The sequence below is a fragment of the Leptonychotes weddellii genome, chromosome 11 (assembly GCF_054177405.1).
Source record: "Leptonychotes weddellii isolate Sample4059 chromosome 11, ASM5417740v2, whole genome shotgun sequence".
NCBI classification, from domain to species: domain Eukaryota; kingdom Metazoa; phylum Chordata; class Mammalia; order Carnivora; family Phocidae; genus Leptonychotes; species Leptonychotes weddellii.
This window is the reverse complement of record NC_138379.1, coordinates 33,344,745-33,369,249: the sequence shown is the minus strand read 5'-3', so window position 1 is coordinate 33,369,249 and position 24,505 is coordinate 33,344,745. Positions and strand designations below refer to the sequence as shown.

Below are 24,505 nucleotides of genomic sequence, written 5' to 3'. Positions count from 1 at the left end.
TTAAATAACCAAGGATGATAGTTATTTTAGAAAGTCTCTCATATGCATTACTTCCTCCTCTTTCCTGAAGTGATTCTCTGGTCCACACCTTCATCCCATGGGTTACTCTGGCGAGGGCTTCAACCACAAACCCTCTTCTGTCTTTATCCCTTCTCTGCACACCCCTGCTAGCTTCATCTTCATCCACTAAATGTAGAGCTCATCGAGCAACACTTTTGCTTAAATTTGACTAACATTTGTCCCATTTGCCATCTGTAGCGGGTTGAATGATGCCCCCCACCAAAAGATATGTCCACATCCTGACCTTTGTGAATGTCGCCTTGTTTGGAAAAAGGATCTTGACAGATGTAATTAAGTTAAAGATCTCCAAATGGGATCATCTTGGATTACCTGGGCAATCCAGTGACTGTCCTTATAAGACAGAGAAGACACAGACACACAGAGGAGAAGGCCACATACAGACAGAGGCAGAGTGAGAATACTGTAGCCACGGCCACGGAATGCCTGGAGCCACCAGCAACTGGAGGAAGCAAGGAACCGTTCTCCCCTACGTCTTCCAGTGGGAATGTGGCCCTGCCGCCACCTCGACTGCAGACTTCTGGCCTCCAGATTTGAGGGAGAATAAATTTCTGTTGAAGCTGCCCATTTTGTGGTCATTTGTCATGGAGGCCCTAAAGCACTAGTATACTGTCTCTTCACTTCTTGACATTTAGGGCTCGAGACATCTGTGGCTTCCCCACTCATCCAACCCGATGTCTCAAATAAACCTTCTGCTCTAGGCTGGTGCCCCTTCATGGTCTTCTGTATGGGACCCTCAGATCCTTAATGTGCTTTCCCTCGTGTTGCTTTCTCTTTACTGGAAAGCAGACATGCTATTCCAATGGAAGTTTTGGTAACTCATCAACTCTCCCACCTTTGATCTTTTTTTTTTTTAAGATTTTATTTATTTATTTGACAGAGAGAGAGACAGCGAGAGAGGGAACACAAGCAGGGGGAGTGGGAGAGGGAGAAGCAGGCTCCCCGCAGAGCAGGGAGCCCGATGGGGGGCTCGATCCCAGGACCCTGGGATCATGACCTGAGCCGGAGGCAGCCGCTTAACCGACTGAGCCACCCAGGCGCCCTCCCACCTTTGATCTTTAAAATGCCATCCATTTAGTACACTTACCCTAGATTACCCACTTGGAGTGCCATTATCTTTCCTATCTTTGACCCTGGCTAAAACAGAGGGTGAAGGGCTGGAGCTGCTCACAGCCTTCAGGTTATCTTGTGGGGTCTGAGAGAAGATCATATGAAGGAGACTAGAGTTAAGGGAGCCAAAGGGACTGAGTCCTGGCCCCATTGGCTGAGACCTGACTCTAGGTTATGCCCAAGGCTGTCACACACACTAATTTTTCATTTGCATGAGCCAGCATATTTTCTTTTTTGCTCCAAGCATTTTGAGTTGATATTTCAGTTGCTTCAAACAGGAAGAGTCTTAATTAGGTATAACTAAAAATATAGCTGAAAAGTGAAGATGCACGGATCCCCGATCCTAAAGAATCTCCATTTGACCTTAACACAGAATCACCTTCCAGTTCTGTTTCCATGAGGCCCAATCCTACAGCAGATATTTTCAGGTTTCTCTGAGATTCTGTCTCCCTTACACAATATGTGTATTCTTACAATATTCACCATCTTTACTCAAGTTAGCATGGGTGAGTCTCTGCCCCTTCGAGCAAAATGAACATAATAAAACAGTTCTCTTTTTACAGGTAACAAAATGGAGGCCAAGATAAATGAACAAACTTCATTTAAGTAAAGGTGATGTCAAACCTGAACTTGGCACGTAGGTCTTCTCGCCCAGGATCTGTGTTCCTTTTCCCTCCTTCCCTTATGCTTTTCTCTTCCCATTTGCCATGGACTTTTGTGGCCTAGGACATGCCACATCATCTCAGGGCCTTGAAGCTTGCCAACTGTCAAAGAAGAAAAGTCATGGGCTTGTCTTTCTCTGAGTTTCCATCTCTTGTCTCTATACTCACTTGGCATCTAGCATGTGCAAAACCCTATGAAGGTTTTGGGGATGCTTGATAATGTTAACATGTACTTTTATTTAGCTCTTCAACTCTTCATAACTTGCCTTTTCAGGTGAGAGTAAATGTATCTGGTAGCTGATTCATCTTGGAAAGATCTATAGTGCCTGGTACAGCATTTAGCTCACATTAAAAAAATCAGTAAGTACCCATTGGCAAGATTGACTAAAAGGATTTTAGGCAACTGCTGGCTAAGCTGCGGAAACAAAATTAAGGTGGCTCCAACATGATAGAAGTTTACTTCTCTCTCACTGCCCACAGGAGGGCAGGCAGTCCAGGGTGGGTGAGTGTCTCTGTTTTAGAAAGGCATCCAGGGACTCAGTTTCTAACTTCTTGCTCTGCTATCTTCTAGGGTATTTTTCTTCCCATAGTCAGAGCTGGCTCACTAGCTGGCTCACTGGCTCAGAATGTACCACATTCATGTTCTGGCCTAATGATAGGAAGAAAGGGAAAGTGAAGGGAAAGCAGGTAACTTTCTTATTAAAATGTGATTCAGGGGGCGCCTGGGTGGCTCAATCAGTTAGGCCTCCGACTCTTGATTTTGGCTCAGGTCATGATCTTAGGGTCATGGGCTCGAGCCCTGGAACTGGCTCCATGTTCAGTGGGGAGTCTGCTTGAAGATTCTCTCTCCCTCTCCTGGCCTACCGCCCCCCCCCCCACTCATGCCCTCTCTCTCTCTCTCAAATATATAAATAAATCTTTTAAAAAATGCAAAAATAAATGAAATGTGATTCAAACAGGTACATATTATCTCTGCTTGTAGCTCATTGCCTAAAACATTGTCACATAGTCACATTGACTTGCAAGTGATACTGGGAAATATAGACTCTAAATGGACAGTCATGTGGTCAGATATAACTTGGGACTCTCTTGCTAAAAGGAAGACGAGGAACCATTTAATAACATTCACTAAATGACTAAAATTAAAAAGATTGATGATACCAAGTGGGTAGGAGAATAAAATGGTATGTTCACCTGAGCGAACTCTTTGGTCATTCCTCTCCTAGGTATTTACCTAAGAATAATGAAAACGTATGTCCACAGAAATACTGGTACAAGAATGTTCATAGGAGCCTTATACATAATAGCCAAAACCAGGAAACAAACCAAGTGTCCATCAACAGGAAAATGATGCAACATGTTGTGGGATATTCATACAATGGAATGCCACTCAGCAATACAGAGAAACAAAGTACTGATACATGAAACATCCGGGGCTGGCTTACTCATTTGGCACAGCAGGCAGAGTGCCCAGGCCCATGAGAATGTTCTAATTTCTTTAAAATCAGGAGGAAAAATGAACTTTTAGGCTGAAGAAAACATTTTATTAATGTTAATTAATATGGACATATTTGTTTTTATAGCAACACAGTTATAAGATATAAATTTTTAACTTTATGTTTTATTAAGAAAGGGCCTATGAGGTCATTAGGGCCTGTGAAGGTCATAATGCAGCCCTACAAACAATAAGGATGAGTCTTAAAAGCATTATGTTGAGCAGAAAAACTTGAGGTACCAAAGAGTATATGCTGTGTGATTTTATTTAATGAAACTCTGTAACAAACAAAACTAATCTGTATTAATAGAGATCAGAAAATGGTTGCTTCTGGGATGGGGAGGGATTGCCTAGAAAGAGGAATGAAGGTATGATTCCAGGATGACAGAAATGTTCTATATCTTCTTTTGGTGGGTTACCTAGGTGTATACACAATTGTCTAAAATCGTGGAACTGAACTGTTAGGACTGGTGCATTTTATTGTATAGCAATTATGCCACAACTAAAAAAAAGGAAGAAGGGAAGACTGGACACTAGAGGGAAGTTAATAATCTCTGCAACAGATTTGATGAATGAATTCTTGAGACAGCGCTAGCTGACAAGATTTTAAGTTGCATTTTAGTAGAAAAGCTGTAGGGACTCAAAGGGAAGGGTCTAAGCACCGTGATGGGCCACTGGGGAACGAATCACTCTGCTCTGTATCATTCAAGGTTTTTAACTGCAAGCAAGAGAAAGTAGCTCTGGGTAATTTAAGCAGGAAACAAAATTTTGGGAAGAATAACAGAAACTATAAAGAATAGGCTCTGAAAACAGGCAGGAATTGCGGAGGCAAAACACAGAAATGATCACACCATTAGTTGGCTGACAGATCAGAGGATGCCCTTACACTATGCCTTTGCCCCACCCAACCAAACCCTATCTCAGGCTTCCACTGCATCTATTTATTGCTCCCCCCAAAGCGAAAAACCTGTATGGCAGTGTCCTGCCTCCCACTTACTTTGGAATTCCCAAAAATAGGGATAGAGTTTGAATGCTGGGCAGCCCCAAATAACCAATGTTTACAACACAATCTATCTCTGTAGTTTAGATTCCTACTTGTGATTCTAACTCCCTGTCCAGGACTTCCAAGATCCAGGGCGTGTCCAGTGCAGATTGTTATGTTCTAAACATCACTGACCTGGCTTGGGAGAGGGAACCACAGGATCAGGTGTGGAAGATCACCCTGGCTCACCATCTGGGACCTGGGCAGGGAAACCAGTTATGCTGGTGAGCTATGGTGAGAGCGAGACTTACACAAGAGAAATATCTGAAAGGCAGATAGGATGGGACTTGGTGATTAAAATGGGCTATGGAAGGGCTCCTGGGTGGCTTAGTCCTTAAGAGTCTGCCTTCGGGTTGGGTCATGGTCCCAGGGTCCTGGGATCGAGCCCCGCATCGGGCTCCCTGCTAGGCGGGAAGCCTCCTTCTCCCTCTCCCACTCCCCCTGCTTGTGTTCCCTCTCTCGCTGTGTCTCTCTCTGTCAAATAAATAAAATCTTTAAAAAAAAAAAAAAAAAAGAAAGAAAAGAAAATGGGCTATGGAAAAACCAGGAAAAAGGAGTCAAAGGGGACAGCCCAAATTTCTGACTTGAGACAGGAGGGAGGGGTGAGGAGTTTGAGAACGCATAGGCACAGTGAGACCCAAGAGAGGCAAGGAGTAGGTTTGTTTCCTTTCTGTTTGGGGTGGCTGGGTGGGAAAGGTTAAGGTTTTGACGTAGTGAACTTGAGACAGCTGTCCAATACACAACTGAAATGACACGTTTTAGAGACCAGCGAAGGTCCAGTCTATTGGCTGAAGCCATGGATAAGGGCGAGCTTAGCCTGGGTGGTGACAGGAAGAGCGGAAAGAGGGTGCTCGCGATTGCTGACGTTTAGGGAGCCGTCTCCAAGCTTGCGACACCGCCTGGCGCTGCGCACGTGTTCGCGGCCGGCCAAGCCCAGCGCGCAGACACCGGTCCGCGCCCCCCGCCCCCGACCTCCCCCAGGCCCCGCCCCGCTGGGCGGGGCGAGGCAGCAGCGCCGCGAAGTCACCGGAAGAAGTAATCCGGTAGGCGCGGGCTCAGCCGCCTGCGACCCCCGGGCGCACTTGGGAGGGGCACCACCCAAATGCGGCGAGGGGACGGGGAACCGCCGGGAAAGGGTGATGCCGGGACAGCCGGGCCCGCGGCGCTGAGCGCGGCCGTGGCGGCTGCCGCGGTGGCACTGGTCGCCGCCCTGCTCCTGCTGCGCTGTGAGGACGCGGGGTCGGGGGTTGGCTCCAGGTAACCCCTCCGCGCAGGGGACCGAGTTGGGCTCTCGCACCCCAGTGGGCGGAAGAAGGAGGGGTTGAAACCCAGAGTACCGTCGGGGAACGAGGCCTCTGGGTGCCATGGCACCTGGGCGCATTCTCCTGTTAGGGCCCCTTCGGAGACGTAGATTGGCTCAGGTGCGGGGGATGGCCAGGGTGTCACGCCCTGCAGGTGATTCAGCACTTTCCCCTGGGCCCAGACTGCGGAGAATAACAATACCTTTTTCCAAGCAAGTAAACCACCATTGTTCCCCAGGATAAGCAAGGGCCATTCCTTAAACATCCCAAGACCAGCCGCTATCGATGTTATTTCTGCAGCATGGCCGAGACTGAGGCGCTGCCGAAGCTTCGGGAAGACTTCAGGATGCAGAATAAATCTGTCTTTATTCTGGGCGCCAGCGGGGAAACCGGCAGAGTGCTCTTAAAAGAAATCTTGGAACAGAGCCTGTTTTCCAAAGTCACGCTCATTGGCCGGAGAAAGCTCACTTTCGATGAGGATGCTTATAAAAATGTGGTGGGTATTTGAGCTGGGACTCAAAAATGTAATTGCAGTGATTCTTCGGGGTGAACATATATTCATGCCTAAAGGCTGAACATTGCCCGGCCGGTGGTGGAGGAGAGGTGATCACAATGTGGCCGAGAATGGTCTGTGAGAGGCCCTCCTGGAAGCTGGAGTCTTGGTTATAGGCCCAGGTTGGCCTCCCCACTCACTGTATGACCTTGGGCAAAGCCCTTCTCACAATCTAGACCCCTATAAGGCCGGCCTGGCGTGTAATGAGGGCTTTGAAGACAGAGAAGAGCAAGTTTTCAGGGCCATTCAAGCTGGGTTCTACAGATAGTCCGGTAACCTGGGGCCATTTTCTCAACCACTTTGCTTGTTTTATTTACCTGTCCACCCAATATTAATGTCAGTGAATTGCAGGCAAGGTCTATGGCAATAAAGGTGAGATTATTCACCTACAAGAATTTCCCTGCCTAACTTCCCAGGGCTGCAGCCTTGTAAGTGGAATATTCTCTTCATTGTCACACTTTCATCATTAACCAAATGACATGCCAGACTTCCTCTAAATATTTGAAGTCTGAGCTTTGTGGAGATTCCTTTCCCCATGTAAAGGGAGTTGTGAAATGCAGTAAATTAAACTATAATGTAATCCTGAGACCCCACAGCTATAGACATTGGTCCCACAGGCTTCACAGGTGGACCATTCCAAATACCAAGTGGTCTCACAAATAAATGTTCTTAATCCCTGTAGGTCCATGGTCAGGTCATTTTACGTCTATCTTATGTCCATCGGGACTTTACTGTTTAAAATGGACATCTTTGGGCACCTGGGTGGCTCAGTTGGTTAAGCGACTGCCTTCGGCTCAGGTCATGATCCTGGAGTCCCTGAATCGAGTCCCGCATCGAGTTCCCTGCTCTGCAGGGAGTGTGCTTCTCCCTCTGACCCTCCCCCCTCTCATGTGCTCTCTCTCATTCTCTCTCTCTCAAATAAATAAATAAAATCTTTAAAAATAAATAAATAAAATGGACGTCTTTGCTCAGACTTAGTTAATATGTGGTCTTCACAGTCTGGCTTCATGGAGTGTGTCAAATACCTCCAGTAATTAGAAATTGAAATTGAGTTCTGTGCTTTGATAATCAAGTTTTGGTGGCACGTCTTTTGGTTATGCACTTAATGGGAACATATTTTTCTTTAGCATACTCACAGTGCCAGAAAAATCCTTTAGAAAGAGCTGATGGTAAGGAAGGAAAACTACATTTTATTTGAACTCCTGAATGATGGGAACTTCTCAATCTATCTTTTTTAAGTTTCACAACAAACTTACGATGTTATGTGGAGGTTCTTTTTTTTTTAAGATTTATTTATTTTAGAGAGAGAGAGAGTGCATGAGCAGGAGGAGGGACAGAAAGAGAGGGAGAAGCAGACTCCCTACTGGACTGAGCTTGATCTCACAATCCTGAGATCATGACCTCAGCCATAACCAAGAGACAGACCCTTAACTGACTGAGCCACCCAGGCATCCCTACACGGAGGTTCTTTTCTTTTCTTTTTTTTTTTTTTTAAGATTTTATTTATTTTTTGACAGAGACAGCGAGAGAGGGAACACAAGCAGGGGGAGTGGGAGAGGGAGAAGCAGGCTTCCCGCGGAGCAGGGAGCTCAATGGGGGGCTCGATCCCAGGACCCCGGGATCATGACCCGAGCCGAAGGCAGATGCTTAACGAATGAGCCACCCAGGTGCTCTTACGTGGAGGTTCTTAAATCTGAGTGAGCACGAGAATTACGGAGGGTGCTTATTAAAAGTGCATTTTCTGCTTCAGAAGTATTGGTGCAACACCTAGGAATATGCCTTTTTTATCAAGCACTCACTGGCTGATTCTAACACAGGTGGTTCATGAATTGGACTGAAGGAAAGATTATCATTCCCATTTTATTGCTGGAAAAACTGAGGCATATGACTTGGCTAAATAACTTGGCCAAAATTACATGCTTAGTAAGTAGCAGGCTCAAGAGTTAAACCGAGGTCTTTGAGATTCCAAACACCATTCCTTGCCCTGACATTGCACTTCATTAGTATCCCTCCTCGTAGTACAGACAGGTCTTTTATTTTTCCAGAGAGAAAGTTATAATTGAACCTGACTTTAGAGATCTGAATCACTTACAGTCCAGTTATGTGTACCGTGGACATATAAGTGCATTATTGATTTTGAATTCAGATTAATTGCTTTTTAGTGGGGGGAAAAAAATGAGCTTGCAAAAAATTTTTATAATATGATTATGCATTTTCCTTAATTTAATTTCTATTTATCTTATTAAACTTGGTTTGTCTCCCAGCAAAGTATCAATTTGGTAAATAGCATCTGTAACAGTCACTTGATCATAGATCTTAAAAGCTACCCAGTACCTTATTTATATTGTGTAAATTATTAAGTGTATCCATGCTTCATATCTAATGCCCCAACTTTCTGCCACTCTGCACAGTGCCACTCTAGCTCTATCAGAAGTTTCTTACTAAGTAAAATAAGCACACTATGTGGAATCGCGATTCCCATGCCCTAGGAATTTGCCCTACTAAATAGACTAACATGGAAAAGATGGGAGAATGGCAGAAGAGATTCCAGAGCAAAGAGCTTGCAAAATTTGATGATAAGTGGGCAGCCTCTTCAGTAATGTTCTCTAATTTATTCTTTAAATCTAGAGGGGTATTTTTCTTTCTCTCTCTCTCTTTTAATAACATCAAGTTATATACAGCTGTGTCCTTGTTGTCTAGAACCAAGAAGTGGTGGACTTTGAAAAGTTGGATGACTACGCTTCTGCCTTTCAAGGTCATGATGTTGGATTTTGTTGCCTGGGTACCACCAGAAGAAAAGCTGGAGCGGTAAGGAAGACATAGACCCCTCTCCCTTTTGCTGTCTGGTAATGTCAACTATTCCTTTCTTGCTTACTCTTTTTCTTTACATCCGTAGTGCTTACATGTAATAAGCTCTTATCATTTGTGATTTCATATGCTGCTGTAACCTTTGCTATACTTTGAATAGTACTGATAAATTTATCTTTCCTTCAAAGTAATCCTTGAGTTCAGGCCTTCGTGCTGGAGACATCATAAATATTTACAAGGTCTTGCCTCTTGCAAATAATTGCTGTCACTACATCCCCTGACTAAGGCAGACCATTACGTCTGAGTAAAAGTAACTGGCTCATGCTGTTAGCAATAAGCTTTTTTTTTCCTTATAAATGTTTGAAACTTAAAGCATTCTCTCTCACATAAATGATTTGCTTCAACCTGTTTTCATGCCAAGTTTTAAATTTATGGTATAGAACATCAGAATAGAGGCACGATTCAGCTGCCTTTAGTGATGACTCAGCTTTCAGTGGTGATTCAGCCCCAGTGGTGATTCAGCCCTAACTGACGCAGACTGTTCTAATCCACATTTTATCTTCTTTTTAATGGTATTCTAAATCACATCAGCCTCTGTCCAGAAGTCCTAGGTTACTATCTAGTTAAAAGTCATTGCTTACTATGTAGATCCTCAGCAAGTGTTAATACCTCTTAATTTATACCTTGACTATAGTTTATTCCTCTCGCAGAGGATTGTTGGAGCTAAATATGTTTGTTTATTTATTTATTATTATTTTTAGAGAGAGTGTGCAAGAGTGAAAGTTGGGGGGAGGGAGATGGGAGGGGCAGAGGGATAGAATCCCAAGCAGGCTCCGCGACTAGTGTGGAGCCCGAAGTGGGGCTCGATCTCACAACCCTGAGATCATGACCTGAGCCAAAATCAAGAGTTGGACGCTTAACCAGCTGAGCCACCCAGATGCCCCTAAATGTGTCTATTAAGGTATTATGCTATTATGGTAGCAGGATCAGGATGCTACCATGGGGCCTTATCATAGATTTATAAACAGGCCCATGTATCAGAATCATTAGGAAGGCACGTGGTTAAGAACTATTGGTTTATACCAACTAAGGAGTTCAGCTCAAATGTATTTCTCTGGCCCTGTTGGTGATCCAAAGAATAATTCTATTTATGCTTTTGGTAGGGATGTATTTCCAAATCTTCTGCAGTTGTCATGTCCACTTTGGAACCCAGCTGGGTTTTGAGCTCTGTGCTGGGACGTATGGATTATAGAGAAGTTTGACTCTCCCAGGAACTGGCACATTGTGTCTCCTAGAAAGGGTCATTATCCTGCTCAGCAGCAAGTACAGTCATTTCTGTCCCAGCGACAGTCACAAGCAACGTGCCCTCTAAAAAGCATTGAAAAACTTTTGTTCTAGTACACTGCAGGTTGAACTGTCTCAGGTGCCAGGCTGATTTTGGTGGTGACTCAGCAAAATAAAAACGACTGCATTAGGCATAGAGCAGTTGATTTTCATCACATAAGGCAAATCTCATTATAGGGTGCTCCAAGAAAAAGTTGAAATTGCTTTGTTGCATTCAAATTTTGTAAAGCAATTTTAATCAGAGGAATTGGATGTCTTCCCTCTCCGGAATATTTTTTTTAGGTGGAGTTGGTTCCCCACCCGTTAGGCTACACAATACCTTTTGTTCTCCAAAGTCAGTTTGAAAAGATAAAAGTATTCATGGGTAAGCAAGAGAAAAAAAACTAGTAAGCCAAATATAACCTCAGAAATGAGTTGGGGGTTAAATGGTTCAAGAGGACAGTGACAGAAAGTAAGCTGACATTTCCTCCAGAATGTCTTTTTTAAAAAAAATTTGATACTAATTTCTATTGGATGCAATATAAAGTTTGGAGGTTGGGATAACTTTGGGCAGTTTAAAAGAGGTGATGGTTCACAGGTGGTTAGGTAATAATAGTTGTTTGATGGGGGATTGTGGATTTCCAAGCTCACCCTACCTGGTATTCTGGGTCAGCAGCCCTGTCTGTAGACAAAGAGCTTATCAGGTAGTTACTGAGATGCAAGCCTGGTGTCATTCATTCTGTAGCTGTTTTGTAACTGGAACATCCCACAGTTTTCCTTAGTGGTAGAACTTTCCAGTAGAAAAACTTGAAGAACTTCAGGGTTTCTGTCTCATTATTGACACCCTCGGGGTAGCCATCTTATTTCCCTTTGATCTTCAGTGTGTGAATTTGCTGAGGTTCTTACACAAAGCACCATACCCAGGGTGGCTTCAACAACAGAAGTCTAGTGTCTCACAGCTCTGGCGGATGGAAGTCTGAGATCAAGGTGTTGGCAGGTTTGGTTCCCCTGAGGGCTGTGAGGGAAGGAACTTCCAGGCTTCTCTCCTTGACTCCTAGATGACCGCCTTCTCTCCGTGTCTCTTCATTCGGCATTTTTCCTGAGTGTGTGTGGCTATGTCCAAATATCTCCTTTTTACAACAGCACTAGTCCAGGTAGATTAAGAACCACCACACTCAGTATGACCTCACCTTAATAACATCAGCAATGACCCTGTTTCCGAATTGGGTCACATTCTGAGGTAGTGGAGGTCACGACTTCAACATATGAGTGTTGGGGAAACGATTACAACCCATAAAATTCAGGCTATTCAGATTTCCCCTGAAACTGGTGTCGGGATAGGTCTGTTAGCTTTTTCAGCTGTTTGGAAAACCATTTTGTTTAGTCGTGTTAGATGCTGATCTTTTTCACACTCACAGGCCCCAGTTGCCCAACAGTGCAGTGGCTTCCTTACTTGGCCCCAGTTCAGATCTACTGGGTCAGAATCTCTAAGGCTGGAAGCTTGGCAACTATTTTTAGCAAGCTCCTTGGGAAATTCAGACGCAGCCAACCCTCCTCTTGTTGGACCTGCTTTTGCAAAGCATTAGGATGTGTTAGTCTTCCTCTCCTGCTGCTTTTCTAGGTACTGGAGTCCCAGATGGCCTTCACCTGGCTTTCAGAAGTAACTTGTGTGCTAGTGAAGGTTGTAATACCCTTTGAAAACCAGATCTGCTTTGGCCTGGGGTGTGGAGCAGAAACGCACAGATGTCACTGAGAATAGTGCTTTCCCCTTATTTGTCTTCAGAGAAGGATGTGGTTCATGAGTTTGAGGTGGTGTAATGTGGTTTCACCTCTCCATGCGCTTCCTCACGGTCCAGGTTCTTGGATTCTGTTGAATAGACAATGCCAGAAATGCGATTAAAGCCGCCGTTGTAACATTTATGAGGCATCATTAGAGTCTCCTGGCTTCTGATTCGAATCAGAATGAAACATTCTTCTAATCCAGGGGCTTCCGGACCACAGGCTCTGGGCCACATACAGCCTACCTGTTTTTGTATAGCCCATCGAGCTAAGAATGTTTTTATATTTTTAAATGGCTAAAAAATGTCAAAAGGAGAATAATATGTCATGACGTGAAAATACAAGAAATTCAAATTTCAGTATCATAAATAAAGTTTTATTGGAACACAGCTGCTGTCATGACTTTGTATATTATCTGTGGCTGCTCTTGTTCCGTGATGGCAGAGCTGTGTCACTGTAACAGAAGCCTGCAAATCTGGAAGTGTTTGCTATCGCATCCTTTTTTTTTTTTTTTTTTAAAGATTTTATTTATTTATTTGACAGAGAGAGACACAGCGAGAGAGGGAACACAAGCAGGGGGAGTGGGAGAGGGAGAAGCAGGCTCCCCACTGAGCAGGGAGCCCGATGCGGGGCTCGATCCCAGGACCCTGGGATCATGACCTGAGCCGAAGGGGGCGCTTAACCGACTGAGCCACCCAGGCGCCCTGCTATCGCATCCTTTACGGGGAAAGCTTGCCGCCTCCTGCTGTAATGTGTACTGTTTGATTCGATGTCTAGAAAGGGCTTGTGAAGTCACAGGGCCCCCAGTGACTTGAGGCTCTCTGTTTGGATACCAAATAGCAATGGGGCCTTGGGTGTGCTGGGTCGCTCCCCTGGGCCAGTGCCTCCTCGTTGGTACCGAGAAGGAGGTGACCACTGACCCCGTTAGCCTGCAGAATTCTTTGACTTCCATCACCCAGAGAAAAGAAGGCCCTAAATAGAAACATTTTGTGAGGACGTAGAGATGGACTCAGGAATCTCAGTTATCTGTTTGATTTTCTTTTTCTATCCAGAGCTTTTTCTCTAACCAAGATCTTGGTTCTACCACCGTACATCAAATATAGAGATGCCTTCCAGAAATACAAACAAATGGGGTCTCAGATTATACCATTTGTTGTTTGTCAGCATCTCTGTCTTGTAGTCTAATTTATAGGGCTGGCTTGAAATGGAAGTAAAGGAGAAAGAATCTGAAGCAGGAATATGGCTAAGTGCGCCCCTTTACAGAATGGCAGATCCTCCCTCCTTGGAGAAGGATGCCCCGGATGTTGAGTCATTGTGGCATGCTCTCTGGTCATGCCCGTCACTGCTGAAATACCTTGTTAGGAGAAGTTGTTCCTAAGCCGACGTGTTCCTAGTTTTCAGGATTGTGTAAAGATTAGAAGAAATACTTAGTAGCTTTGGATTTTAATAAGATTTAAAGAGTAATTGGAGAATTTGTCTCCCTTGATGATTGTGGAGCCTGTGAAGGTAGCTCTGCTGAGTCATATTACATTGCGCTTATTCTTTTGAGTGAGTGTTGGGAAAGGAAATTTATAGTGGGAACTTATTTAATCAATTCCTTTTTCTAGAAGGAACTCTGATTCCTAGCTAAAGTAAGACACACTGACTATAGGGGCGCCTGGGTGGCTCAGTTGGTTAAGCGACTGCCTTCTACTCAGGTCATGATCCTGGAGTCCCGGGATCGAGTCCCGCATCGGGCTCCCTGCTCAGCAGGGAGTCTGCTTCTCCCTCTGACCCTCCCCCCTCTCATGCTCTCTCTATCTCATTCTCTCTCTCAAATAAATAAATAAAATCTTAAAAAAAAAAAAAAAGACACACTGACTATAGAATCATAAAGACACTGTAACAGAATGGACTTAATGCTCTCAGAAGAGATGTCTTTTCTCCTGCCATATGGTTAGGGAAACTAAATATGGTTTTTCTGGGAAAACACATGAAAACTGTGTTTCTGGGATATGAAGTATCTTGTTTCTTCTGTTGTTGTTTGTTTGGTTGGTTTTTTTTTTGCACCGTTAGAGAACAAGAAAGGATGTTAATAAGATTTTAAAGATAGCTTCCTTCTATCTCTAAATGGACTCTTCCTCACTGCAGAGAAAATTAGTGTGTGTTGGCATCTCCAAGTCTGTCACCAGGATCCACGTTTAAGTTTGGTTTCTAAGTCCTTGAAAGCCGTTGACCCCTTTGCTTTTGAGTTTCATTCACCAGCTAAAAGGCCACGCATCAGGGTGGGGGAAGTGGGCTTGGAAAAATGCGGATTTATAATCAGCTTGGGGTCTCGGAGGATTTGTGAAATCATTTTGGATTAACAGCCATTGATTGCTAATAAGACAATATTTAGCTTTGTCCAGAGAACAGCAGTGGAGAAAGATACGGGCACCTTGTCAACAGGGCCCATTGAACAGGGGTGACGGGCTAAGTGTGGGGGTCTCTGCAGCAGCGTGGGTGCTCGTCCTTCACGGGGCCGTTGTCAGTTGTTAGCCAGGCCCGTGAAAGGAAGGACGCCAGAGTCTGATGGCTAGGGTGGTATTGATGTGCTTTAGCTGACTAATCAGATTGAAAAAGTCCCATGGCACTTATGTCACTTTAATTTTCATCAAACAATTGGAGATGGCAGGACTCTATTAAGGAGAGGTTGATCCAGAACTAAAGCCAAATAAATTAGGGTCTCAGTTTAATCAAATTACCCCTTTACTGGCCCTGGATTAAGCGAGAGAGACAGCGTCGGTCCAGGGACTTGTGATTGGCTGAATCTTTCCTTTATTTTTAAAGAAGCTGGTGAAAGAAAAAAAGCATTTTAACAGAGACAACGATGATAACGCTTCCAAGAAATAGTGCCAAACAGCAGCAGCAACGAAGAGGAATTTATTTCACTAGTCAGCGCTGTGATTTCATTGTGAATAACAGAGCTGGGCTCGAAATCAGAGTTTGGGGATTCCTCCCACACACGTAAAATCTCAATTTGGAGAACGGCTCTGAGGAGACTCACGTCCCTTTCTCAGGAGGAGCAGAGCAGTAAACTCGGTTTGCTTCACACGGGTGTGAAAGAGCCGCATCGGGAGCTGCAATCAGTGTGTAGGCGAGTCTGCTGCGAGGCTCGAATGTGCAAGTGTACAACACGGAAGGAGGTGGTGGTGATGTGTGGGTGAAGAGTGACGTTTATGTCACCTGCCCTGCAGGTAGTGGTTAAAATGTACCATCACTGCTGACAGAGGAGGACAGGAGAGGCTTTGGGGGTCAGGGGGACATTCTGGTTCTTGATCTGGACGTTGGTTGCAGAGGGGGTTCAGGTGATGAAAAGTCACAGCTCTGTCCTTACAATATGTTTACTTTTCTTTTATAATCGACTTCCATACAAATCTGAAAAGGTGTGGGCCTGTTGTTTTAAGACTGAAATTTGTATTAGTTTCCCACTGCTACTGTAACATCCTGCCTCAAATCTAGTGGCTTCAAACAACATAAATGTATCATCTTACAGTTCTGTAAGTTAGAAATCCAACGTGGATTTCGCTGAGATAAAATCAAGGTGTCGACAGGCCACGTTCCCTTCTGGAGGCTCTGGGGGCGAATCCACTTTGTTACGTTTTCCAGCTTCTAGAGGTTGACCTGCATTCCTTGGTGTGTGGTGCCCTCCCTCCAACTTCGGGGCAGGAACAGGAGACTGAGTACTCCTCACACCGCATAGCTCATCCCTCCTCTTCTGCTTCCCTTTTCCATCTTTAAGGACTCTTGTGATTACATTGGGCCCAGTTGCAGAATACAGAATAATCTTATTTTGAGGTCAGCTGATTAGCAACCATAATTCCACCTGCGGCCTGAATTCCCCTTTGCTGTATAACCTAACGCATTCACAGGTATGGGGATCAGCACACGGACATCTTTGTGGGGCCACCCCAGTTATGAATGAGTCCTTTTCACTAGCTGGAGGCAGTGTGAGATAAGAAGGAAGATGGGTACAATGGAGAGCATGGCTCAGAGGCAAGAATATGCATTCCGCTCTCCGCTTTCTCTTCTTACCACAAGTTCACCAGGTCACTGGCCCTTGTTTTCACATCTCCCTAATGAAGGGGTTGGACGTGGTGTTTCCTGAGGTGCAAGACCCACCTCTCCTTATGAAATAAAACATTTAGGATCATTAAGTACCCTAGGGCAAATTTTTAATTAAAAAAAATCATTAGGGGGACGCCTGGGTGGCTCAGTTGGTTAAGCGGCTGCCTTCGGCCCAGGTCATGATCCCAGGGTCCTGGGATCGAGTCCCACATCGGGCTCCTTGCTCAGCAGGGAGCCTGCTTCTCCCTCTCTCTCCCTCTGCTTGTGCTCTCTCTGTCAAATAAATAAAATCTTTAAAAAAAAAAAAAAAAAAAATCATTAGGGTGGTAATGTCGTCTTCCAATTTGGAATCGTCATTATAGAAAACCTCATGATATAGTGGTGGGTCTAAAGCTCACTAGACTTTAGACTCCTCTCCAGCGCTCTGGAGTTTGAGGATGGCCAACATTTGTGGTAGTCCTGAGAAGCTGTTGCTTCATGACATTCCCTTACCTGGGTACAGGCATGTGTCCTTCCATTAGGCCCAGGCAATGAGTTTACATTCTATTGTTTGCACCATTCTCCCCACTCCTCCTATTTATTGCCACTTAGTCCTTTTTTTTTTTTTTTTCCCAATTGGATTTGCCTTTTCTCTGCTTTTATTGGACTTTTATTCATTCATTTAGATATTTTTAGATTACCTATCATGTGCCGGGCATACACTGATGCTGAGATATGAATTAAGAAGAAAGACCCTACCACTACACTCATCGGACTGAGTCTAGACCAGTGGGTCCCCAAACATTCTTGATTATATACCTGTCAGTAAAAAAAAATGTGAGGATTCACTCTTTACTGGTATATGAAGTATGTTGTAAAGCATACCCCCAAATTGGAAATTAAATAGATGTTGTTCTCATAGTGCCTGGATAGAGTTCTCAGCTATCCCCTGAGACCCCTGCCCAAGAGAGCTGACACAGAGAAAATTGAGAATCGGAAAGTTATTAAAAGACAAAGAAATGTGTGACTTCAAGCCGTTTCTTAGCCTGGTCTTATTGTTCCTTTTGTTCCTTGCAGATTTGTTTGGTGTCTGTGTCTCAATGTCACTGTCCTTATTATTTCACTGGCCTTGCTGCCGCAGCTGGTCTGTCTATCCTGAGGATCACACTTGGAGCTTTTCCCAGGGCCTATGCTTGGATGCATTTTATTTAGATCTCCATTCCCCTGCAGGCCTCCTAGCCTGCCACCCAACCTGAGTAGTAATCCTTAAGATGAACTCGCAGCTTTTTGGAAATAACTCACATCCTTTTCCCCCTCAGGAAGGATTTGTTCGTGTCGATCGAGATTATGTCCTCAAGTCTGCGGAGCTGGCAAAAGCTGGAGGGTGCAAACATTTTAACTTGCTGTCCTCTAAGGGAGCTGACAAGTCAAGCAATTTTTTATATCTGCAAGTTAAGGTTTGTGCACATTTCTATCTTGCATATACTTTTGAGAACCCTGCCTAAGTGGCACTACAAAATAATGTAAAGTGCTAAATAATACAGAAATGCATTAAATGCATTATATTATGCATTTTCTATAGTGGCAGGGACTGTTTTTTTGCATGGATATGTTTAGTAAACAGGAGTGATTTGAAAGATAATTTCCAATGTCTTTCCCCATGTTGATTATCCAGTAATCATGAAATGAGCTGTTGTGACAGCTCTGGTCTTGAATATCAGTATGGAATCTTAGCATTAGAAGAGACTTGGATTCTTAAACTTTTCCAGCGTAGATGATATTTTAGTATTGGGTATGGCTCTTGTCCTCAAGGTATCTCTAATATGCTTGTTTGGGGATTCCCCAAGGCTAGACCCAAGTTTGGTAATTTGATAGAAGGTCTCACAAGATGCAATATATAGTTATATTCACAGCAATGATTTATTACAATGAAAGGCTAGGAAGCAAAGTCAGTAAAGGGAAGAGTGCATGGAGTGAGGTCCAGAGGAAATGGGCACAAGCTTCCAAGAGTCTTCTCTCAGTAGAGGCACACATGCTTAATTTCTTCAGCAACGAGTGTTGAGAAAATGAGAGAAATTTGCCTGAGCACCAGAGTTCAGAGTTTTGATGGGGTCAATCACATTGGCACCCTGAGCCTGGAAAATAATTATAAACTTCCAGAAGGAAAGCAAGTGTTCAGCATAAGCCACATCATTTGTACAAATAGTTTAGGTAACGTAAACTACCCTATCAGTTAGTTAATGACGGGGACACTCCTGAAATCCAAGTTCTTGGACACAAGCCAAAGGTCAGCCTTGCAGGCAGGACTTTCTACGATTAAAATAGAGTCTCAGCCTGCTATGTTAATTCTTCTATGCACCCTGCTAATAGAGACAAAACATATCTTCGTGAAAGCTAAGAGATTTGTCCACATAAACACTTGTATGTGAATGTTCATGGCAGCATTATTCATAATAGCCCGAGTAGAAACAGCCCAAATATCCATCAGCTGATGGATGAATAAAATCTGGTATATACATACAAAAGAATATTATTATTCGACTGTAAAAAGGCATGATACATGCGATAACATGGATGAGCCTTGAAAACATTATGCTAAAAGAGAGAGGCCCGTCACAAAAGGTCACAACTTGTAGAATTCTGTTTATATGAAATATCCAGAATAGGCAAATCTGTAGAGACAGAAAGATTAATGGTTGGCTAGGGCTTGGGGGGAGGGGATGGGAGTGAGTGCTAATTGGTGTAGGGTTTTGGGGGGTGAAGAAATAATTCTAAACTTAGATTGTGGGGAAGGTGGCATGACTCTGTAAATATACTAAAAAACATTAATTTTTAATAAGTTTTTTAAAAAGCTGCCCAAGATTGTGATGCATCAGGTGAGGTGCCAAATGAATGGTATGAACAGGCCAAGAAGGAGGAGAGCGTGCCATAAAATTCACAAGGCCTTCAGATGTCCCTGTGTCTGGCACTTCTGTTCTTGGAGATGCCTGGCATGAAAATTCATGGTTGGTTTAACAAATTTAATTTAAAGCCATCATATAGATGTAATCTCAGTCTCTTGAAATTTGATGGGATTTGTTAGGAAGATGGTAATACAGAGCATCTGGGTCTTCTGACCCACTGGAACTACCTGAAAACCAAAAAAGGTGGATGTTCATCAGCCTGCAACATTAATTCTAGACTAAGGGGAGATTATTCATTGATGGTTGAACTCCTAACACGTTACTTAGTCTCTGGATGGGTTTTAAAATCAGTCACATGAAAGGCCGGACTGACTAGGCAGCCATCCTCTCATTCAGGACATCAACTCTCTACTGCCTGTCAGGATAAACGATCTCTTCCTTAACTTCCCAGAATCTAGAATTCTAGGTAAGGATATTTACAGTTATTGAGACCCGCAGAAGCAGATTATCTTCAAAACCCCAAGTTATTCCCTCTTCAGCATTACAGTAAACTGGTCTTCTTGATTAAATACTAAAATTTGGTTTTGATTAACAGGGAGAAGTGGAAGCTAGGGTTGAAGAACTACAATTTGATCGTTACTCTGTGTTCAGGCCTGGGTAAGTGTTCATACTGCCCAACAGTACAGTACTGTTTGTCATGCCCCAGAAGTTAGTTTTTCATTTGAAGAGGCTGACAACTAAGATATCTAAGCTATGAAAGAAGTTGACTAGAGGTGGATTGCTTCTCCGAAGAACATACCTCTGGCTTTGAAGGAAAGGGTAGACCGTTTGTAGCCTGGAATTTCCTGGGTGGCTTTTGCTGCCTTAAAAAAAAAAAAAATTCTCTTCATTCACCAAATAAAACATTTCACCCATTGTATTAATCTTTTCAGGCTGCCATAACAGAATAACACCACAGACCGGGAGGCATAAGCAACAGAAATTTATTTTCTCACAATTCTCGAGGCTAGAAGTCCAAAGTCAACGTGCCATCAGAGTTAGTGTCTGCTAAGGCCTCTCTTCCTGGTTTGTAGATGGCCTTCTCTCTGTGCCCTGACATGGTCTTTCCTCTGTTGCACGTGGAGAAGTATCTGATCTCTCTCCCTCTCCTGTAAGGATACCAGTCCTGTCCGATCGAGATCCCACCCTTAGGACCTAACTTAATCTTAATAACCCCTCATAAATGCACCGTTATCAACTACAACCACACTGGGGATTAGAGCTTCAACATGAATTTGGTGGGCTGGGCACAGTACAGTTCCTAGCACCCTCTATGGTCTGAAGACAATAAACCATCTCTTCCTCTGCTTTTCTTTTTCTCTTTAGAGTTCTACTGTGTGACAGGCAAGAATCTCGCCCAGGGGAATGGTTGGTTAGGAAATTCTTTGGCTCCTTACCAGAATCTTGGGCCAGTGGGCACTCTGTGCCAGTGACAACTGTGGTCAGGGCCATGCTGAACAACGCAGTGAGCCCAAGCGGCAAGAAGAAGGAACTGCTGGATAATAAGGCCATCCATGACCTGGGGAAAGCCGATAGCTCTCTCACGCCATAACCACGCTGGAGAAACGCTTTCTACTGTAAAGCTCAACACCCGCCACCTTATTGGTACTTTCAGGGACAAAAAAAGTCAGTGTGCTTTAACTGTGGTTTCACTAGTCTCAGCTGCCCAGATCATATCAAAAATTACTGTGTTCTGCACCAGCAGTTCAGAGCCTGGGTGGACGTATGGATACATCACCCAGGGAGCTTTTCAAAAATAGAGATTTGTAGGCTCTACCTCCAACCTCTGAAGAAGAATCTTCAGGGTATGAGCGCAGGAATCTGTTGGTTTTTTTAAAGCTTCCCCTAGTGTTTCTGGTGCCACTGGTGGGACGGCCTGCTTTGAAAAGCTTCTCTGTAGTCAGAGTAGCAGCACAAACCTTATCTATTATGCAGATGATTTCTATTCTAAAATTGTCATTTGTGGGGCGCCTGGGTGGCTCAGTCGTTAAGCGTCTGCCTTCGGCTCAGGTCATGATCCCAGGGTCCTGGGGTCGAGCCCCGCATCGGGCTCCCTACTCGGCAGGAAGCCTGCTTCTCCCTCTCCCACTCCCCCTGCTTGTGTTCCTGCTCTCGCTATCTCTCTCTCTGTCAAATAAATAAATAAAATCTTTAAAAAAATAAAAAATAAAAATAAATAAATAAAATAAAATAAAATTGTCATTTGTGTCTTTGAGTTACCCGGCCCCGACTGCTGTATTTGTGTCAGTGGGCATCGTGCCTTACTACTTCTTTACAATGTATAATAAAAGTCATTATATAACCGAGCTTGTATAATTCCTGGGAGAACTAAACATAGGAAGAAAGATAAATGGACAAGTCCTGGGTGATCCTTAGAAAATGTCCAAGTATCACTGATAACGTGCAGTGTTTTGGCCAGTGGGATGATATAACAGCGCTAGTGTTTACCCGGTGCTGGCTAAGTGCCAGCCTATGCACATGCTGTCTGTCCTGTAGCCCTCCACAATCCTTATAATCCTGATGGGTGCTGCAATCATCCCCATATCTTAGATGGGGAAACTGAGGGCCCAAAGCTGAAGACCTGAAGCTAGGCTATGGCAGAGCCAGGATTCTAACCCAAGTCAGCATGACCCATAGCTTGTATTATTTTTAACGACTCTGCAAAAGCCTCCGGTATCTGTATATTTCCAGGAAGTTCCAGTTAACAGTGATTGGATGAGTACATGCTATGGATGAATAAAATTGAAATATTTGTTTTCTTTTATAGGGTTTAGAATCCCAGTAATGATTAACCACAAAATGTTCACATAGCCAGTAGAAGTGTATGTCAAGGTGCCACACTTTAAAAACTATGGAAAAGGAAAGATGCAGAAGGAAGGGTCAAAGTCAAGAGGAGTACACAGTGTTAATTTCCATCCAGGAACAAAGGATAGTGGTGAAACCCTGTCTTAACCTCTGTGCTGAGGGAAACAGTGATTTGAATGATTCAGTCCATTTTCACAGGGTCCACAGTATGCCAGGTACATTTCAAGCTTCAGTGGACATCAGATGATAAAGGCCATTCCCTTTAATTGGGGGTGTATATCTGTAGAAGGGATTAGACATTCCCATTGTCAGTCACCCCGGAAAGAGACATATTTTAGGAAGGGGTGGGGTCTTAGGATGTGGACTTTAGGAAGGAGATGGAACATTCCTCCTGCCAGGCAGGGTTCCTTTGGGGCTGGACTCTGAAGAGCCTTCGTGTTTGGGTGATAACAGGCATGGGTTCCAAGGAGTGAGGCATGAGGCGAGGGGACCCTAGGAGGACATCCTGACGCCTGCGGGCTCTGAAAGCTACCCCCAGTGGCTAATTTTAAGTTATCCTCTCTATGTTATTTTCTTGCCCACAGAACCTTCTGTCAGGTCATGTTCAACTTCCTAGTCTGGTCTCAATAGTGAGATGGGATGTTAGGGGTAGGGTCTGTCTGTGTTCATCTTTGGAGTAGAAAGGAAAGTGGCTCCCTCCCAAACCCAGCATCGTGGTGAGACATAAACTTAAAGGGACAAGATTCTGGCTCAGTCACCCTTCTAGACTGTATGTTACTTACTTTAGTGTGTTAACCTTGACTGGGTGTTACAAAGGAACTGAGCAGATATCCCTCCAAATATTATACACACAGGGAGAAGGTGGCCCATGCTGGAGAAAGAGTTATGTTGGAAGGATAAAGCAAAAAGGTGGATGGGCCCAGGTAACCAGAGGCCTTGAATTATTTAATTCAGCATACCAAATGCTTCCTAAGCACTCCTGGGCACATAGGCAGTATGGATTATGGATACATCAGGGAACAGTAAGTTTAACCTACTGGAGCCAGCAGCTATTCTGGCAATGTAAGGACAAATATTCAAAACTAATATTTGATAGATTCTGTCCTCTAGTTTACAGATAAGACAGAGGAGTACATTCCGAAGAGTTGAGCAATATAAGGCATCATTTTCACTAGGCAAATTTACCAAGTACCTACTATGAGTTAGGCCACCTATCATGTGCCAGAGAAACGAAAGCAAAGAGACAAGGCCCTTTGAGACAAGGCCCAGCATTGGGGGTAAAACCAAAAAAAAAAGAAAGAAAGAAAAACAAGCAAATGGTACATGCTCAGTAAGAAACTAACAGAGGGCTGCTGGAAAGACAGTGGAAACTTCTTGAGAAATGGTGGTTTGTATTTGTAGAGCATTCTTAGCAAAAGCCTTGAGGTGTGAAAATGATTAAAGGCTGGAGGGTGGGACCCAGGGTGAAGGGTTGGGTTGACATGGAAGTCAGGCAGGATTATGTGGAGCCTGGTAGGCCAAGGTAGTCAATTTAATTGGATAAACATGTGCCAGTCTCTGGAACTAGAGCTTGGTCAATTACCTACTGAAATTACTGCTGCCCACTCCCACCTAACAAAGCATTCTGTGGTTTGAGTAGATGTTAGGAAGGGGAAAAAAGCCATGAAGAACGGAATATTTGTGTTCTTCCCACCCAGCAGCCATTATGTCACTTTCTAAACGTATGGAAGGGCATCACTCCGTCGCTTAACCAAGGTCAGCTGCTTCCCATTGTTTAGGATAAAGTTAACACTTATGTCCAAGCACTTTACATGTATTAAGTCATTTTATCCTTAGAGTGGCTCTGTGGCTAGTGCGGTCATTATCCTTGTTTTGGAGGTGAGGAAGTGGAGGCAGTGAGTGGTCTTGATGTTGCTCAAGATCAGAGTGACCAAGTGACAGACGTAGGATTGAGACTGAGTAGGTTGGATCGGAGTCCATGCTCTCACTTAACCACTGCACTTTAAAGACTAAAACCCTTAAAACAGTCCTCCATGCTTTGGCACCTATGTGTGCTCTAGTACCCCCACACTGGCTCCTGCAGTCCTGTCTCCCCACCCTGCTGCACCCCAAGGGAATCAGGGAGCCCAGGAACCAGAGTCGAGTCTCAGGCCCTTACTTGCGCTCCGTCTCTCCGCCACCAGAGGGCGCCGCGGGTCTGCCGCCCCCTACACTAACGGCCCATTCCTCGAATAAGAGACGCGCAGAGGGCGCGGAGCCCATTGCAAAACCGCTGGGCGCCTGCGTCTCTGGGCTCAGGGGCGCAGGGGAGGGCCTCCCGCTAAGACGTGCCGCAGCGCGAGGAGGAGACAAAAGTCACATCAAAGTCTGCGACGCTCAGTCCAGCTTTCAGCGCCTACTCGGCGCGCGATACATCAACCTTGCCGCTGGAGGAAGCGGAGCACCGGCTCCCGCCCCGCCCCCAGATCACGTGACCAACAACCACGGCCTCGAGGCCGGAAGCGCTTCCAGGTCCGCGCGCGCGCGCGTGCGTTCTCGCGTT

The 24,505-nt window shown here is 44.5% G+C and overlaps 1 protein-coding gene across 3 annotated transcripts; it reads left to right on the top strand.

The window, feature by feature from the left end:
* The first annotated feature begins 5,329 nt into the window (after positions 1 to 5,329).
* Positions 5,330 to 21,462, top strand: HTATIP2 (HIV-1 Tat interactive protein 2). 3 transcript variants are annotated; one of them, XM_081798474.1, is made up of 6 exons: positions 5,330 to 5,430; positions 5,989 to 6,184; positions 8,942 to 9,049; positions 17,536 to 17,673; positions 19,715 to 19,776; positions 20,485 to 21,462. In XM_081798474.1, exons 2-6 carry the CDS (start codon positions 5,990 to 5,992, stop codon positions 20,708 to 20,710), a joined length of 729 nt encoding a protein of 242 aa, XP_081654600.1. In that variant the 5' UTR covers positions 5,330 to 5,430; position 5,989; the 3' UTR covers positions 20,711 to 21,462. The 3 variants fall into 3 exon arrangements, with proteins under 3 accessions (XP_081654600.1, XP_081654599.1, XP_081654598.1); XM_081798473.1 differs by having other exon boundaries at positions 5,361 to 5,430; positions 5,927 to 6,184; XM_081798472.1 differs by lacking the exon at positions 5,330 to 5,430 and adding an exon at positions 5,491 to 5,644.
* The last annotated feature ends 3,043 nt before the right edge of the window (positions 21,463 to 24,505 follow it).